At 50.1% G+C, this 19,093-nt stretch overlaps 1 protein-coding gene across 48 annotated transcripts in view; it reads right to left on the bottom strand.

Annotated features, from left to right (window-relative positions):
* Positions 1-19,093, bottom strand: part of BANP (BTG3 associated nuclear protein) — a 128,165-nt gene that overhangs the window by 65,967 nt on the left and 43,105 nt on the right. For 32 of the 48 annotated variants that reach the window (XR_012428676.1, XR_012428677.1, XR_012428678.1 and 29 more), the window contains 2 exons: positions 12,341-12,457; positions 10,484-10,659 (listed from right to left, as the gene is read on the bottom strand). The exons of 3 other annotated variants lie outside the window; for them this stretch is intronic. Coding sequence is in view for 40 of the 45 variants with exons in the window: in XM_065536793.1 (XP_065392865.1) it covers positions 10,484-10,659; positions 12,341-12,457 (293 nt within the window). In the remaining 5 variants the exon portion in view is untranslated. The remainder of the gene's footprint in view (positions 1-10,483; positions 10,660-12,340; positions 12,458-19,093) is intronic. 13 more of the 48 variants (XM_045382015.2, XM_074026644.1, XM_065536801.1 and 10 more) reach the window with 1 other exon arrangement.

Raw genomic sequence — 19,093 nt, 5'->3', positions numbered from 1 at the left:
AAGGATAGAAAACAGCTCTATTTTGGAACTCAGGACAGAGATGAGTAAGAAGCATCGATGCTCAGAGGTGGTTCGGAAGTTCAGGGATGCTGCTAGGAACATACGCTCAGACGTGCATTTTTTCAGAACATCCATCAGTCAGCCACTATTACATTCCACCTGTATATGAGGAACGAAATGGAAACATGTGACCTCAAGACTAATGGATGGAGTCTCATGGCAGGGGCTGTCTAGAGGCCACAGTTAGAAAGCTAAGAGAATCCAACCTCCGGGTATTTTATGACTTTATCTACAAATCCTTATGGGACACCCAAGTGCCTGGCACTGGGTCTAAAGTTCGGCATCTAAGCCCATGCTCAGGGTCACAGGCCAATGCCATTGAACACAGCAGTGCAGCCCTGGCCAGCAGCAGTCCAGTCAGGAAGCCATGGGGAGGAGAAGGGCGGCACAGAGGGGGCCTGTGAGCCAAGGCAGCAGTGGTCCAGTCTCTGAGATCCGAAGCCACACGCTGCTCACACCATGGCTAGAGATGGTCATGGACTCCATGGGACTGACGATTTAAATGGGAATCTGCAGGGGAAACCCAAGATGTGGGAGGACGGCAGCCGAGGCAGCTCTGGAGCATTGGCGTCTGCACCACGCATTTCCCAGCGCCACGTGCTTCTCCCACACGGACGGGAGGCCCCAGACACAGCTCCCCGCTCGTGCTGACCTTAGACCAGCCACAGATTTCCTGGTCAGATCTAACCTAAGGGGCTGAATCCTTCCCTGTGTCTGTCCTTGTGAAGGGAGGATTTTTTTAAATGTTCTGCCTTGGGGCCTGGGCAAGGGGCAGAGATTTGCTTGTGGCCCCTGGTGGCTGGGAAGCAGAGGCCGCGCAGGCCCAGTTGGCGAACGGGAACTGTCCCACTGCCCGGTCTCCCTGACTCCTGCACCCGGGCTGGGCTCAAGCCAGGGCGACACCCTCAGATGCCATCCAGCGTGAACCGGGGCTGCGGGAATCAGCCTCGATCCCACATAGATGCTGTTCAACATGGGCTCCCAGCCCAGGCCAGCCAGGCCTCCTGGCAGCGCCAGTACAGAGCCCCAGGTAAAGGAGCACGAAAGGAGTGAAAGCCGTTGAGGCACCAGAGGAGCACCTGAGTACCTGAGTCCCTGCACAGCAGCCGCCCGGTAGCTCCTGGAGCGCGAGACCTCGGGCCTGCTCCTCCTGACTCCCAAGTGCCAGGGACAGTGGCCTGCAAGCGAACGGGGAGACAGGCAGGGGTACAACTGATCTCAGATGAGAACGGGTGACCCCAAGCAGGGAAGGGGGAAGGAGCCACCCAGGGTAAGAACTCCAGAGAACATTCCAGAGTGGGGAGCAGCACCGGCCTGGGCCAGGAGAGGCCACGTGCTCCAGGAAGGTAAGAGAACCAGCGTGGCTGGAGCAGGGAACGTAGGGCAGCGGAGAGACAGGGAAGGGTGGAGAACCAAGCAGGGCCCAGTCACCCAGGCAGCGAGCAGCGTGGTCCAAGCTGAACAGGCACGGGCAAAGGGGACTGGCAGAGGGATAGGCAGAGGGGATGGGCAGAGGGCATGAGCTGAGGGGGCACGGGCAGAGGGCACAAGCTGAGGAGGCACGGGCAGAGGGAGCACGGACAGAGGGGATGGGCAGAGGGAGCATGGGCAGAGGGGACGGGCAGAGGGCACGAGCTGAGGAGGCACGGGCAGAGGGAGCACGGACAGAGGGGATGGGCAGAGGGAGCACGGGCAGAGGGGACGGGCAGAGGGCACGAGCTGAGGGGGCATGGGCAGAGGGCACAGGCAGAGGGGACAGGCAGCTGATTACAGGGCTGCTCAGTAATCCAAGAAACGGCCGAGGACCTGGGGTCAGTAGGGCTCACAATGAGACCCACTGTCTTTAAACTTCCCAGCGTTCCTAGCACTGAGGTTCATTTAACGGGAACTCTGGGTAGATGAGGGTGGTCTCCAGCGACACCAAGCATCTCTGGACTTAGGACCTGGAGATCCCAAACACAGGACCCGAGGCAGGCAGCAGGAAGGGCAGCAGCATCCCATGCCATCGGCCTCCCCGACCATCACCCACCCACACCAGGACGTGGGCCATGCAGGGCCAGTGCGAGGAAGGTGTGGGGACGGTGGGCAGGGGCTCTCAGCTGTAGCCACCAAGCTGCTAAAGATTCTGAAGCCTCTCTCAGGAGCTGACAGTGCTGAAACACACTCAGCTGAGCTCTCTGTGGTGAGATAATATTTTTAAAGTAAACACTGGACAAGAGTTCAGAGTTGTTTTTCAAGCAGTGAGTCGAAATCATGTCAAAGTGTCACTGAGACCCTCCAGGAGGGATGACGTGGGCTCTCCATGCCCAGACCAAGAATCTCCCTGACTTAGGGGGACAGTCGGCTCCTGGGGGGGCTGCCACCTGCCACCTCCGTCCTCCCCAGGCTCCCACCTCAAGGCAATGTCGGGGCAGCCGCTGAGCTCATCCTCTCGCAGGCTCAGGCCCCACCGAGGGCTGGTGTGCAAACGTCCAGACCCAGTGCACCCAAGGATGGCTGCGCCCTTCATCCCACAAGGAGCTGCCCCAGCTCTGGGTGGCTCCTCCTGCACCACAGGTCACAACGAGCCCTCCCTCCACAACCACTGGCCTCATCCAGGCCTCAACACTTCTTCCTGGCCTTTTTTCAGCACTGCAGGAGACTCTGACTCTAGACTCTGCCTCCACCAGAGTTACCCAAAGGCCACCTGGCCTGTCCTCCCAAGAATCTCCCGCCTCGAGCGTCCAGCAGGACCCAGCTTGTGCCGGCCTCTCTGTGTTGGCGGCTCACAGCTCCACGCCCTGTGCTTCCTGCTCGGCAAAGCCACATTATCAGTGCTGACCCACCCGTCTACTGGTTCCCATCCACACCTGTGTCCACGGATTTCCTATTGACAACATCACTCCCACTGCACTCCTCTAAGTGCTAGAGATTTTCAGGCATGTTCTCAGACCAGCAGCATCAGCAGTGACGGGGAACTTGCTGAAAACGCTCATTCTCAGGCCCCACCCATCAGAGGCTGTGGGGTGGGCCCTGTTTAGCAAGGAGGTTCTGAGGCAAGCGGGTTCTGACCTGTACGAGGAGGGCCCGGTGTGTAGAGAGAGACCATGACGGACACCACTCCAGGCAGGCTTCCCACCTCCCGCACAGGAGAGCACACAGGCCCGCTGAGCTCTGACGGGTGCGGGCAGCGGTCTAAGGACTAGGCAGGGGGCAGGCCCACGTCCCACCGCACTGAGGGATGGCCCATCCTGTCAGGCAGGCTCCTGAATCCACACCTCCACCACTTCAGAGGCCTCATTTCCTCAGTCCTCACAGTAACTCCAGCAGCTGAGCCAGTCCACGATCCATCTCACGGGAGAAGTGCTCAGACGTCTGCAGAAATGAATGACCCTGATAGAGGTCGCAGGCCAAGTGAGAGGCAGACTGGGAAAGGAGGCAAACGCTCTAGGCCATGAGAAGCCCCTGCCTGCTAATGACCAGTGATTCACACATTTCCAGTGTCTCTTCCTAGAAAGCTGCCGATCCTCAAAGACTCAGAGTTTATTTTATTTTATTTTTTTTGAGACAGAGTCTCGCTTAGTCGCCCAGGCTGGAGTGCAATGGCGCGATATCGGCTCACTGCAAGCTCCGCCTCCCGGGTTCACGCCATTCTCCTGCCTCAGCCTCCCGAGTAGCTGGGACCACAGGCGCCCGCCGCCTCGCCTGGCTAATTTTTTGCATTTTTAGTAGAGACGGGGTTTCACCGTGTTAGCCAGGATGGTCTCGATCTCCTGACCTCATGATCCGCCCGCCTCGGCCTCCCAAAGTGCTGGGATTACAGGCGTGAGCCACCGCGCCCGGCAAGACTCAGAGTTTAAATGAGGCCTTTTCTGCACTGACATGGAAGGCACTGTCTCATATCTGCTTCCTGATATAATCTGCTGGATTACTGGACTTTTATATATTCAGAATTCCCTACTGGGGGTAAAAAGGGAAACAAAAGAATGATTTAAAAATCCCAGCCTGGAATCTGCACTGTCAGACCACAGTGAATAGTTATTAATTTATCCTTTTTTCTTAGTCAGTCTACAGAAAGGAATTAACCAATAATTGAAATAGTCTTTTTAAGATCCCTCTCTCTCCTACTTTCACTTGAATGCTGACTTCCCAAGAGCAGATGAAACAATTCCGATAAATGTTAGTCTGTGTGTTGTCCAAGACCGAAGCCCTAACTTCACACAAACACCCTGGGAAGTACAGTTCCATGGTCATTTTTCAGGCGATGGCTCAGTATTCCTGTCCCTGGGATTCCACACGTTAGTCCCCTGTAGTCACAGAGGTGACAAATGCCGGATTTCCGTCTCCGGCAGGACAGTGAACACATCAGAAGGCCATCCTTTACGAGTCACTGGACTGCAGGGTTGTTCAAAGCCTTAGAGCGTGGTGTTAATTTCCACAACACAACCAACTCCACGACAATTCAGCTCAAGGTCAGCCTCACCATCTCCAGGTAAGTCTTCAGATTCATGTTAGATATGCCATCCCTGTCAAAAATTAATTTTCAACTGGCTTTTGCAAAGGCTTACTCAAGCTGTTTATGAATTTCAAAAGCAACTCTGCATAATGGTTCCAACAATGGATAACACAGAGCAAACCCACGTAGAATTCAAACCTAAAGGCAGCCCAGGCTGCGTGGTTACACACATCACAGCTCAAAATGCTTCCGAAGCCAGGACATGATTAACTGTAACTGTCAAAAATTCATCTCTCCTATTCAAGGTGGAGAATAAGAATTCTGTGTGGAACGCATGAGACATTTTATCTGTTGGGCTCCTCATCATTATTTGCCCCATGAGAAAATACAATGTGTTGGGGTATGCCAGGATCCTGGGGGATAGGGACACCCCATAAAGGTAAGGCCACATTTGTCCCAAACACGCCAACTCTGGCCATCTACTGGCTAGATGTCTACGATGTCACATACGGATGCTTCAAAAGAACCTCCATTCCCATCAGGTACTAGTGGATGCTGAATGAATACTTGGGATGGGAAAAGGGGAGCAGAAAGATTAAAAGGGGAGGGAGGGGAAGAGAGGAGGTGTCCTGATCAGCAAGAAGTCCACACGCCCGGAGGACAGCTATGAAAACCAGGTGGGCTCCTGATAGGGTGGCCTCGCTCTAAAATCAGGAACTTTATGATTATGTGACATCGTATTTGAGAATTTTAGACATCGGTAACACCGACATTCCACAAACTACACATGACAGAGACTTCAGTGTAGAAATGGAACACTGCACCATTTTCTTTCAAAATGCTTTTTTGGTGTGGGCTGCTTTTATTTTGCTTTGGTTTTCTTTGAGTGGGCTGTTTTCCATCAATAATTCTGTTGTAAAGATTTTGCCTATAACGCTTAAACATCTCTTAAAGTGAAAAATAATTTAACCCTGAGTTAAAAGGATCCTGCGCCTCTGGGTCACGCAGAGAACCCGAGTCCAGCACCAGTCGGCGCCCGAGCTCTGGAGAGCTGAGCGCCTCTAGTGCCTGAGAAGTTTGCTCTCCAAGCGTCTGGTCTCACAGGGCCGGGATGGGAAGGAGTCTTTCCGGGTGGAGGAGGTGGTGGGGAGGAGTCTGGGTGAACTGCTGACTGCTCGGCACCAGCACAGTCATGGGTCAAGACTGCTCCCGACACCTCCATCCTGGGACACAGGCTGTGCATCCAGAAACTCAACCCAAGCTGCTGAGACACCATCAACCCCACTCACTTCCCCAGACTGCCCTTCTGGCCGCTCTGTGGCACTCAGAGCCACGACTGTTCTCACGCTGCTGTCTCCTGCTTCCCTTGGTTTTACTGTGGTCACTCATCTCTCTGCAGCCCTATTCTTATTAGCAATCACCTCAGGACTGCCATGAAAAAGTGTTTCCCTGCTACCTCACACATACAGCACTTATGTTAAAACCACAGAAGATGAATTCTGTAAATAAATGTTTGAGGAATGTTTGTAGCTAAATGTTCTTCTTTCCATGTGCACGGATGGCATCCCACGGACTGCAAGGTCTGGGAATCTGACCACACAGCACAGCGTGGCTACGTAGCTACACATTCTCTTTTCCACGTGCATGGCTGACATTCGTGGACTGAGGTCTGTGAATCTGCACAGCACAGCGTGGCTACATGTTCTTATTTCCACGTGCATGGCTGACGTTCCGTGGACAGCGAGGTCTGGGAATCTGACCACACAGCATGGCATGCCAACAGCAGCTGAAGGACGGCCGCAGCTGACAGCTCTCACAGCTGCCCAACTCGCCCAGCTGTGCCTCACCTGCCTTCGCCAGCATCACCAAGGGCTACCATGTAAGTCATTCTACTAACTGGGATGTCCATGGGACCAACTCCTGGCAATAATTCAACTAGAATTCAATGACAATCCTTCCCCACTGAAATTAAGTACCTAACATTTTACGTGTAGGATTTTGTAGGAATTAGCAAATGCATACACAGCAGGAATTTAAACTCTTGATTAAGAACCTAACTAATTCCCTTAATGGACAAACAGATCCCACTCTAGGTCCATTTTAGCTCAACTTGTTTCTCTAACTCAGCCGGCAGCTTAGTCATTGAACGATGGGGCCCCATACACTTTCAAGTACAAAACAAAGCTATGAGCACACTAAGACCAAAACTACTGACAAAAGGCAAGCACAAGAACGAAGACACAGTCTACCGTTTCCTGCTTTCAACAGTCAGGAGCTACCGTCCTTCTTATTCCAATGAGACACAGTCTATTGTTCCCTGTTTTCAATAGTCAGGAGCTACCGTCCTTATTCCAATGAGACACAGTCTATTGTTCCCTGTTTTCAACAGTCAGGAGCTACCGTCCTTCTTATTCTAATGAGACACAGTCTACTGTTCTCCGCTTTCAACAGTCAGGAGCTACCCGTCCTTCTTATTCCAATGAGACACAGTCTACTGTTCCCTGCTTTCAACAGTCAGGAGCTACCGTCCTTATTCCAATGAGACACAGTCTACTGTTCCCTGCTTTCAATAGCTGGGAGTTACCGTCCTTCTTATTCCAGTGGAGTGTCTGTCATGACAAACGGAATTACCTAAGTGAAAAAAACTAGAATAAAATGACATGGTATCTTTGCAGTATAATAAACTGACTCCAAATTTGATATAAAACAGCATGTCAATTCACACAAGCCATTTGGAATTCTTAAGAAATAACTATTTTGAAATCTGTGGTTCTCTAAGACTTAAGGCACTTAAATACTTAAACGAGAAGCTAAGAACAATCTGTCTCCTGCGGCTCCTGTCTCTTATCAGAGCCTAAAACAACTAAACAGAAAGACAAGCGCACCCCCCTTTAGCACTTCTCATATTCCTAATGCTTTCCCTCGTAGAAACTCACTGATTCACCGCCTGCCCAGGTGCTCTGGGGCAGAGGGGCACAGGCAGGAAGCTGCTGGCCCCATTCTCAGCACATTCGCACCCCCATGGAAATGCTGAAGAGATGACACCACTATGGGTTGAGAGTAAATCTGACATTAGAGACATTAATGGATTGGCTATTTTTCCAACATTTACACAGACAGCAATCATTTAAAGATGACTTCCTCTGGGTGTCATTTTCACCAAGCCACTATGCCAAATAAGGCAGCTCAAGCAGATATTTTCATAACACCGACCCCACTGGGATAGACATTCCCAAGGACAGAGTCACTGAAAGAGATTTATTACAAGAAACGTTTCCTCCTAATGGGATGAGAAAACAGAATGGCTCGGGATGATGACCTCCCCTTCAAAACAAAGTCAAGTTGAAGATGAGAAAAAGTTCTGCAATTCACCCCAATCCTAACAACCTGTGTTGTACAACAAAATTATGTTTGATGAGGACAATCAGTGGCAAAAACGGCTATGAAGTCTGCTCAGAGCCTTTGCTAAAGAAAAATGTCTTACACAAAACATCAAAAGAACTTAAAAACTCAGACACAAAGAAAATTTGTATTTTTCCTTATAGATACAGATTAATATTAAGCAGGCTCCAAATTTGATACCTTCTCATAAGTTCATTTAGATGTTTTTGTTTTTATGACCCTGGACTCCCCAGAACTACCAAGTTTTGTTTTATTTTGTTTTGCCTCAGCTAACACAGTTTAAATCAAACAAACATCAGGCCTGAAAGGGGTGGCCAGATCTATGTGGGGATTTACACAAAACCCACATCGAAAAATAATTAATTACAACAATTAGTCTGTCGTTACTGCAATGTGATTTTCAATTTCCATGAAAATGAAATCAGGAGCACCCCTCCGTTCCTCAAATTCAATGTGTGAAAAACTCCATTGCCCTGACCCTGCAATTCCTACATACACAAAAACCTGCATATCAATTCCTACATACACAAAAACCTGCACATCAATGTTCACAGCAGCATTCCTGACAACAGCACCATTCCTGACACCAGTCAAAAAGTGCAAACAACCCAGATGTCCATCAATTGATGATGGATCAACAGAATGTGGGCCATCCGTACCTCGGCATATCACGCAGCCATGAAAAGGAACAAATGCTGGGGCAAAAGCTACAATGTGGGTGACGCTACAGGATTCCATTTAGAGTCAAGGTCCACAACAGGTACATCCACAAGGACGGAGATGAGTTGGGTGCCGGGACTGGAGGCTGGGAGAACGGAAAGTGACTGTTGATGGACACAGGGCTTCTTCTGGGGGTAATAAAAAATACTCTAGAATTAGTCTGAAGTGATGACTGTACAACCTTGTGAATGTACTAAAAACCAGAGACGTATGCTTTAAAACGGTCAACTTTATGGTATATAAATTAGATCTTAACTGGAAAAAAAAAAAAGATCAACTCAACCTCTCTCTCTTCCCGCCATTCTGCCATCTGAATCCTAGCAATCTGTATTAGGTAAAAGTCAATTTTTGTGGAAAACATTGTTTTCAATGTTTCAGATAAGGTAATGAGTCTTCCTAACAGGAAAACCTTTGTTCAGTAGACAAATCAACATCGAGTTGCTAGGAAAAATCAACAACTCAGACGCAGAAGCACAAAAAACTGGAGATCTTCCTAGTAAGTAAGGAAAACACATGCTTTACAACTCCACGCACAAAGCTAAGTCTGTTTGGTTCTTTCTTTTCTCCTTACTGTAGTAACTGACAGTCATCTGGTCACTTACGGATGAAGGGCACACAGAGGCTCTCCGGGGAAGAGGGCTCTGAAAGGCACACTGGGCAGGCCGAGGGCCAGGCGGGAGGGCGCCTCAGAGCCCTGCAGGAGAGAAGCCCCCGCTAGGAGTCCAAGTAGGACAAAGAGGGTCACATCCTTCTAGATCTCAGAGGAAACGGGCAGTGCATCACGGACCCCGTGGAAGCTGTGTCCTGCCTCTGCATCCTCTAGCCCAGCAATCTGCCTCTGAGAGCCCATGTCCAGACACGGATCCAAGAGACATGAAAAGACAGCAGGCCAATGCTAGTTTCAATAATGAAAGCTTACAGGGAGCCATCCCTGGAAAGCATCCAGACCTGATGAAATAAGCAAAACTGGCTAAAAGCGACTCTGTCCATCTGCACTAACATGGAAAGATTTCTACCGTGTAGGGGAAAGAAGTGAGTTATAAAATCTTATGAAATGTGCACAAAAAAAAAACCACAAAAGGTTTAGAGATCTCAGAATGGTGGAATCACAAGTTATTTTCCCTTTATTCTTCATTTTTATACTGTATTACTATTTTTTTTTTTTTTTTTGAGACAGAGTCTCTGTCACCCAGGCTGGAGTGCAGTGGTGCCATCTCAGCTCACTGTAACCTCTGCTACCCGGGTTTAAGCAATTCTCCCACCTCAGCCTCCCAAGTAGCTGGGATCACAGGCACCTGTCACCATGCCTGACTAATTTTTGTAGTTTTAGTAGAGATGGGGTTTCAACATCTTGGCCAGGCTGGTCTTGAACTCCTGACCTCATGATCTACTTGCCTCAGTCTCCCAAAGTGCTGGGATTACAGGCGTGAGCCACTGCGCTTGTCCTATACTGTATCACTTTTTTTTTTTTTTTTGGAGACAGAGTTTTGCTGTATTGCCCAGGCTGGAGTGCAATGGCACGATCTCAGCTCACCGCAACCTCCACTTCCCAGGTTTAAGTGATTCTCCTGCCTCAGCCTCCCAAGTAGCTGGGATTACAGGCACCTGCCACCACGCCTGGTTAATTTTGTATTTTCAGTAGAGACAGGGTTTCTCCATGTTGGCCAGGCTGGTCTTGAACTCCCAACTTCAGGTGATCCACCTGCCTCGGCCTCCCAAAGTGCTGAGATTACAGGCGTGAGCCACCGCACCCGGCCACTGTATCACTTTTTTAAAAAACAACTAAATTAATTTCTAAAAAGCAAAACAAACAAACAAAAATCCTCCTGCTGCTCTGGCCAAGGAAAGAAGACGCCTGGGACGCACCTTCTGAGTTCAGGGTGATGAGGGTGACGTTGCTCCCAATGCTCTGGCTGCCCGCCTGTCCGCAGCTGGACACCGAGTCGCTGGCCTCCGAGCCGCTCTCCCCGTCTTCATGGTGGCTGTCTTCTTGGCCCGGCACCTTCACCACAATGGTGTTCTGCCGACGCCCAGGCACAGCGCTGAACGGGAAAAAAACACACCAACCCAGTGTGGTAAGAGCCACAAGCAGCACGCGAAGGTCAGTGCTTTCCTTATCACAAGATCTAACTCTGCATGGACCAGTGGATCACACAGCCTTCCCAGACCGCTCTCTCTACCAAGATTAATAGCAACTCCATAGGAGAAAATGGCCCGGGGCTAAACGAAACTGTATAAAATAAAACTTAACCATTTAAAGAAAATATTTGTATCACAAAAGAAGTAAAATCATAACTCACTGGGACTCAGGCCTAGTATGCTGCCTTCTGAGTTCAGCAGTCAACCTATAGAATGCTGGTAGGAGTCTTTTTTCAGGCGAGGTTAAAGGAAAGACTAAATCAGAAGACTGTGCCCAGAGGCCTGGGTCAATTCGATCCATGCTGCTGGGCGTGCTGGAGATGGCTCCGCCTCTGCAAAGCAAGCAGCACTCCCAAGTATGCCCACAGGCAAAAAAACCCTGAAGGGGCTTAAAAAACCCACTGAGATCCCATCGGAGCTGCCATCATCCCAAGGGCTGCTGATGTGGAAAGACAGAACACCGCTAGCAAAGCAGGGCGAGGCCAGCTCCACAAGTGCTCAAAAAAAAGATGATTTAGAGACTTACTACTTCCCTTTTTTAATGACCCTTTCAACATCCCCTACCGTGGACTGCTACGCACCAGAAGAGAAAGGACCACAATTTCTCTATTTGCAAAGTCAAAAAAAAGGGGTGCTGAAAACACTGGCCGCACCCAGAGGAGGCTGCACTCTGCGCTTTCTGGCCTGGGTTCTCCAGAGCGCTGTCCATGCTGAACCTGATCTCAACACTGGCTATCTGCCTGGTTGACCTCAGCGCAAAGCCCCCGAGGCACAGCTGACCCTGGCACCTCCTCACCACCCATCACCAACTCCTCTCCCTTCACCCCACGTATCAGACCCTCGTGACCACAGCTGCAGCCCTGGAGAACTGAGCTAAGACAATACGGAAAGGGGACGAAGCTGGAGGAGGAGCAATCCACAAAGGAGACTGAGAGAAAAAGCAAATAGAACTTTGTGAAGACACAGATGGGAAAGAAAAAGCAAGAGCATCCTCAGGGGTTCACGCAGCCCTAAGGGGCACTCCTGGGGAGAGCAGGGCCCGGATGCCAGCCAGAGGCCACTGCACAGCCTTCCCCTCACACAGGGCAGGGATGGCGTCTTCTGTCCACTCCCACCTCTGACCCAAGTTCCGTTCAAAATGTCTCAAGAGAAAAAGGCATAAGAAAAAAGTCATAAACTCAACATGCCTGCACCACTTAGCAATCGTGGGAGAGGGTGTCTGTTTGCCTGACACGCTCTGCACAGACAGACAGACGTCAGGACCACTGAGCTAGGTGGGAGGATGAATGCTTTCACTGACTGCTGTGAGGAGACAGAGCCAGCCCCCTCCACAACCCCAGCCAGCACGAGACACGGAAGTCCCCGGCGGCAGCTGCCCCCTGGTGTGGCTGGACTCAGCACTCAGCATCACCCAGCCTGCCCTCCCCGACCTCAGAGAGCTGGGGCGGTGCCTGCCAAGCTCAACCCTGTGACCACAGAGATGAAGTGCGTGCTGGACTGTGCCCTGGCTTGGGGACGTTGACTTATTCTCACGGGACTCCTCACAGTGGCAGGGAAAGGTGGGGTTGGTGCCGTGCTACTGACTTGCTAATGACATTTTCCAGGGAATCCGGTGCCCTGTTGCTCAAGGGGTCTTCCATCTTGGCTACAATGGCGTTCTGCCGATCATTGTTGAGTATTACTGTAGTCTGGGGGACGACGCTAGGGAACAAAAGAATCACAAAGAAAAAGAAGGCCTTAAAACAACAACATTCATGGTAAGAGCACATAAGAGTCATTCAACACAGTCCACTCCCAGGGACCCGCAGTGAGGGGGAGGCCTAAGAGTCATTCAACACAGTCCACTCCCAGGGACCCGTCCTGAGCGGGGAGGAGCCCCAAACGCTAAGGAAGAATAAACTGGAGATGGGGTTTTTAACAGCGTAACTTTCCTAATTGTTGGTGTTCTGTCTGCACAACTGGATAGGCTCAGGACAGCCGGGATGAGGATGCTGAGTGTGTGACACAGAACAGACTGCGACCACACCAGCTGTTATCACACCCAGTTAATAAAGCTTCTGGGGTGACACACTTGCACGAAAACCGGCTTGACATTTTCAGTCACTCCATCCCAACTAATTCCTATGGTACAGATCTAACGTTCGTAACCATGTAAGTGTTGGTATCGTCCAAAACGGTAGCGCCCTAGAAAGAAAGGGGCAAACATCACAGTGGATTGGGATGGAAGGACACACGTGCTGCCTCCAGGTTGTGCAGGAACATGTGTGAGCCACAACCACAGGGCTCAGGGTTCTGCTTTGAAGGAAACAATTCTACCAAAGAACAAACCACGGCCCAGAAACCACCAAACCTGGTGCCACCCTGGAGGAAGCACTAGTGTGTTCAGACAGGCGGGCTAACACAGCTTCATCTCAAAGTGCAGACTCACCCACAGATTTCAATTGTGCGTTTTTAAGCCTTAGCACTTTCTGGTCACAAGGGATATCTAAGGTACACTTTGTTGTGGAAGGGTGGGGAGAGAAGGAACTAGCACTTGAAATACAAAGTGGTTATCACCTGAGGATAAAACACCGTTCTTGAACTTCACTCTCCAAAAACCAGCTTGGGAAGCCTCTGCCTTTCTGTGATGTGCCCACAGGAAAATCCAGCCTAGCGTCCCTGTAACTGTCCCCACATTGAGTGCGAGCACAGCGCCATGCCATGCCCGAGTAAATCACGGGACCACAAGGTTTTCTTCCTAAAATAAAGGCATAATCAACTGCATTTAATTCAAAAATACTATTTTTAAAATTCCTCTACTTGTTATTGGTGACACCTAAAGTTAACACAACAAAACCTGATAAATGACCTACAGATCGGGTATGAAAAGCAGCCCAGGTGGCTGCTGGCTTGGTCACCACAGTCACCTACAGGCTGCAACAGTCCTATGCTCCTCAGAGATGTGGAACTGGAGAGGTTACCTGGCTTGCACGAGCTTGGTATATTCTCCAAGTGGAGGCTATGGAACACTGGTGCCCCGGGATCCTAGGCTCACAGCATGTGGGAAGGCTGGTGTCCCGGGATCCTAGGCTCACAGCATGTGGGAAGGCTGGTGTCCCGGGATCCTAGGCTCACAGCATGTGGGAAGGCTGGTGTCCCGGGACCCTAGGCTCACAGCATGTGGGAAGGCTGGTGTCCCGGGATCCTAGGCTCACAGCATGTGAGAAGGCTGGTGCCCCGGGACCCTAGGCTCACAGCATGTGGGAAGGCTGGTGTCTCCGGATCCTAGGCTCACAGCATGTCCACACACACATTCATTCTCTCTCTCTCCCCATGAGCAACTGAAGAAGGACGGTGCTGCTGAGTGGCCAGCAGTCCCCTAATGACTCTTCACAGTGGCCACTGGCACATTAACGGTCTGAGAAGAAAGTTTAACAGAGTAAAATGTATTCAGGCCACCATCTGGCAAGGTCATTTGATCAAATATACCTTTTTTCCCTTGAAGATACTTATTAAGGTGAAGGAAATCATGTTCTAAGGCAACCAGCTCCCAGCTGGAATAATGTGCCCCTCGGGTGCCCCACAGCTTTCCGGGGGGCTCGTGGATACAGACAGCTCTCAGCAACACAGTCTCCAGATCCCCACCTTCCAGAACGTCCTGTTTCCTAAAGAGGACTCTCCGTGAGCGAGCATCTCGATGTGTGTGTTCCCTTCCACAAAGCCCTTTTCCCACCTAAAAACCACCTCTGCTCTGAGCACACTGGACGCACCATCCACCTAGGGCGCAGACCCCAGGAGCCAGCACAGGCCACCTGAACACTGGCATGGTGGTGACAAAACCAGCGCCTCGCCGGCTGACTACAAAGCCCTCGGTAAGTCAGCTGGGTTGCAATCCTTTGCTTTCAACAAAACAGATGGAGATCATCAAAAACAGTTTCTGAGGACGGACCACTGAGACCCCTGGCACATAACTCAAGGAAGCTGAGGACTCCTTCCTCTCCCACATATTACTGGTGTGACCCGAGTTTCCCAGTACCCTAGAGCTACAAAAACCAAAAACAGCAGAACCAACGTAGAATCCTCTCTCATCTAAGCAGTCAAACATAATCAATCATCCATCGATACAATAATTAACCAAAAAGCCCCATCTAACTACTCAAAAATATATTCCCAGTATTTTATTATCAAGAATTAGTTCTAAGTGGGTGACACAGTCACGCTGTTTTGTTCAACCACTGTAGTAGGAATTCAATCCAAAAGGGGTTTTTTTTTTTTAGCCCTTAGGGCCTTATGGTTAGGAACACAAACTTTTTCAGCTTCGATTTACATCCCTGTTTCTGTTGCCCAGGCACGCGACAGCCATGCTAACAGGATGAAATTCTGTGAGGGAAATGAAACGGAAAGCAAAGTTCAAAGACCAGAAAGTGATAGAACATTCGACTGCCAAAAGCTTACTGGAGAGACGTTCAAAATGCATCATGATATTTACATTATAATGGAAAAATTAAAAAAAAAACAATAAACCAGTTGTGTTTTTAATGATCAATATTATAATGTGCTGTAAAAGTAATTTATTTTAATGTTTAAAAAACGCCAGAAACTACATGCTTTCAACTAATGCAATTTAAATAAACCTCAAATTGCACAAAAGAATACATTTTTTTAAAATTATGGAACAGTAAGGAGAATGAAGTGGAAAGGACTGATGTGGAAAAAGTGCCACAACAATACTAAGCAACAAAAAACACAGGTAAGTACAGACACATATGTGTGTGCATTGAAATGTGTCTGTAAGGATAGTCAAGAAACTGAGAAGCAGGTCACTGAGCCTCATGAGACGGGCCCTGCAGCATCTTCACAGCACAGACAGCAGCCCACGCAGAGAAGCTATTAACCTGCTCAAGGCCACACAGCCAGTGAATGGCAAAATCAGGTCTGAGGCCAACATACAATATGTGACAGGAGCTGACATTCCTAACCAAAACCACTCTGACCCACAGCCCTCAGCCTTTCATCTGTTTTGCCATCTCCTCACTACGCTTTAGTTTTCCACGTGGCCTTCCCCTGTACGGGGTCCTTCTGCTCATCCAGTGGTGTCTCCCAAAGTCCCTAGGAGAATGCACAGGACATGGCTGAAGACTGTTCGGGACACGGAGGAATTCAAGAGTGAGCCTCCCATTTGAGTAAAATGCCTCTTGATCCGCTGGCTCACATGCTGCTGCTCTGCATGCTGAAAGCAAAGACTGAGAATCCCGACCCAGAGCAGAACCCACCAAGCAGGATGCCAAAAGGCAGCCTAGAATGTTCCCATCCACTGTGCAGGGTCACTTCTGAATTCCACCAGGAGGTGCTAAACTAAAGGTGACTTAAAGTCTGAGGGCTGACTGGCAGGAGCTGGCAGCCACCATGAGACCCAGCCTGGAGTGGGCACTCGGGGACCCACCAGGAAGTAACAGTCTTCATTCTGCTGAGCTCAAGGAGTACTGAGTACTTCGTGTACATGTCTCGCTCCCAGCCATCTTGGCTATTTTACCCACTTTACCATGAAGACACTGATGCTCAGAAAGATTAGGATCTGTCCCAGGTCTCACCACTTACCAGTGACAGAACCCGTGTTCAAAACTAAGTATTTCTCATGCTTTTAGTCACCTGCTGGACAACAACGGCAATGATCCTATTTAAACTACTGCTACAACTCACCCTTTCACTGTTTGAGTTTTTTAACTGTTTTACTTTGATGGATTTAAAACAAAACCTCTTCAGCCAGGCGCCCTGGCTCTCACCTGTAATCCCAACACTTTGGGAAGCTGAGGCAGGCAGATGGCTTGAGCCCAGGAGTCCAAGACCAGCCTGGGCAACACAGTGAGACCCCATTTCTACAAATAAAACAAAATAAAATCTTCCACTCTGAAAGCTGTCATGGCAAACATTTTCCACGCTAAAGCTTATAAAGTGGCTTTCCACTTCTCTTCTGCTTCAGGGAACCACCTCATCTCGGAGCCCTAAGCACCTGCCCCATGCTCTAGGCAACTGGCAGGGCGGCCCCTGTTGCTCGTGGACCACACAAAATGGAGCACATGTGAACAGACATCAAGAGGCTTTGTTCAAGTACACGCAAAACAAGCCACCAAAATAAGACATAACATTAAAAATCTTAAGAAATGCAAGATTTGAACTGTTTTCACAAATTTGTGTTTGCCATGTTTTATTACAAAAGGAAATGAAAACTAAGTTATTCTGAAGCAGAGACTTGAAAACCTACGCAATGGTTCAGAGACAATGACACGGGAAGGAGGAGGAGAGCAACGCTGAGGACCAGAGCCCAGCCAGTACCCGGACGAGGGCCCAGCAACGCTGAGGATCAGAGCCCAGCTGGCACCCAGACAAGGGCCCAGCAACACTCAGGACCAGAACCCAGCTGGCACCCAGATGAGGGCCCCGTAACACTCAGGACCAGCGCCCCGCCAGCACCCAGTACGAGGGCCCAGGCAGCACTTCAGAGCAGCAGAACATCTGACCCATGCAGCCAGTGAGCAGAACCCAAGAGCCCTCGCAGCAGAGGTTAGCATCGGAAGCCAGCTCCAACTAAGTGGCTCAGGCCGCTGAGACGCCGGGTGGGTCCCGGTCTGAGACTGGGGCTAGGCTCCATGAAAGCTGTCGAATGCGGAAATGACGAGGCGAGAGAGTCACCTGATCTGCAGCGGTGACTCCAGACACCACCGTGGGTGCCTGCTGGACACACACCTCTGCCTGGGCACAAATGATCACAGGACGGAGAAGAGACACAACTCTGTTCTCCGCCTAACCCTCAACTCACACACAGATGCCGAGAGGACAATCTGAGGAGAAAGCAAGCACCAAGCCTCCAAAGATGAGTTGAAACAACTTTCAAACATCCCAGGGCCAAACCCACTAAATATGCGCCTAACACATCTGCACTGAATACTCAGCAAGTGAGAAGCCCACCCTGGGCACCGCAGGACCCCCAGCCTCCAGGGGCTCCCGCTCCAGCTCACCGCGCAAACAAGGCCCGGCACGCTGCTTCCCCTCGGTGCCCCGCTGAGCCCAAGATCTTGACCCAGAGCTCATTACCTGTGGAGTCCAGTCACCGACCACTCCCATTCACGCCACAATATCCCGCTGTTTTTCACGGCAGGGAGAGGAGGAACTTCACCGGGATATCTGACATATATTTGAACAAAAACAAGCTTTTGTCTCCTTCCCACCGAGTGCAGCCTCACCACGTGACACGTTGCCGCCACGGGTAGGCATCCCTTTTATAATTCAAAGTAATTATTATCAAGTACAGGTTAGAAAAGCTGATATTAGTTCTCTAATTTTTATGAATTCTCTCAAGGAAAAATATTTCAACAACAGCAAGGTAAAAAGAATTAAGTAATTTTTTCTGCTTTCTACTTTTTAAGAAAAAATGGACAGATTTCTTTTAAACTCCAGTACCTGTTCCCAAAGAACATTTTCTCCCATGGACATTTATGCTCCTACATAACACACAAGGACCAGGGCCAAACAAAAGAAGAAACTGGTTTGATGTAATGTGCTTACAAAAAGAGGAGCTGCTCAGAGCTTCAGCGGGAGGAAAAGCAGGCCCCCCAAAGCCCCCCAGGCCAGGGCAGCCCATAGCCCACTTCCCTTGCCATCAGGGCCTGTCCCAGGAGCCCCCACACATCCAGACTGCATTTCCCAAGCCCCTTCTGTGCACACACGGCCCTGTGGCCCAATTCCACCCATGGACTCTCACAGGCGAGAGGTGTGTCACCTCCAGGACACAGGTTCTAACAACAGGAGCCCAATTCCACCCATGGACTCTCACAGGCGAGAGGTGTGTCACCTCCAGGACACAGGTTCTAACAACAGGATGCACCTTTTCACCTCTCCGCTTCCCAGGCTGAGGACCCCAAGGCCACAGGGTGAGCACACGGTAGAAGGCTCAGGCATCAGAGGCACTCGGGGCAGTTGTGGGAGCACGAGAATCGCCCAAACTGCCCCCTGAACAAGCCAGATGCACCCTCCCACCGCGCTAATCACAAGTCCAGGGGACCCTCTACTGCCATGGCTCATGTCACCCAATCAATACCGTCAGCATTCACACTAATCAAACATTTACTAAAGCATATTTCTACTGCTCGCAGGTTCCAGGGGTTTTTTATTTTGTTTTATTTTATTTTTATACACGGGGTCTCCCTACGTTGCCCAGGCTGGTCTTCAATTCCTGGTCTCAAGTGATCCTCCCACCTCAGTCTCCTGAGGTGCTGGGATTACAGGCCTAAGCCACTGCACCACGCTAAAGATTAAAAACTCATAAAAACATGATCTAACAAAAAATACCCAGTTGACATT

The sequence above is a fragment of the Macaca fascicularis genome, chromosome 20, assembly GCF_037993035.2.
Source record: "Macaca fascicularis isolate 582-1 chromosome 20, T2T-MFA8v1.1".
NCBI classification, from domain to species: domain Eukaryota; kingdom Metazoa; phylum Chordata; class Mammalia; order Primates; family Cercopithecidae; genus Macaca; species Macaca fascicularis.
This window is presented reverse-complemented; position numbering and strand designations above follow the sequence as displayed.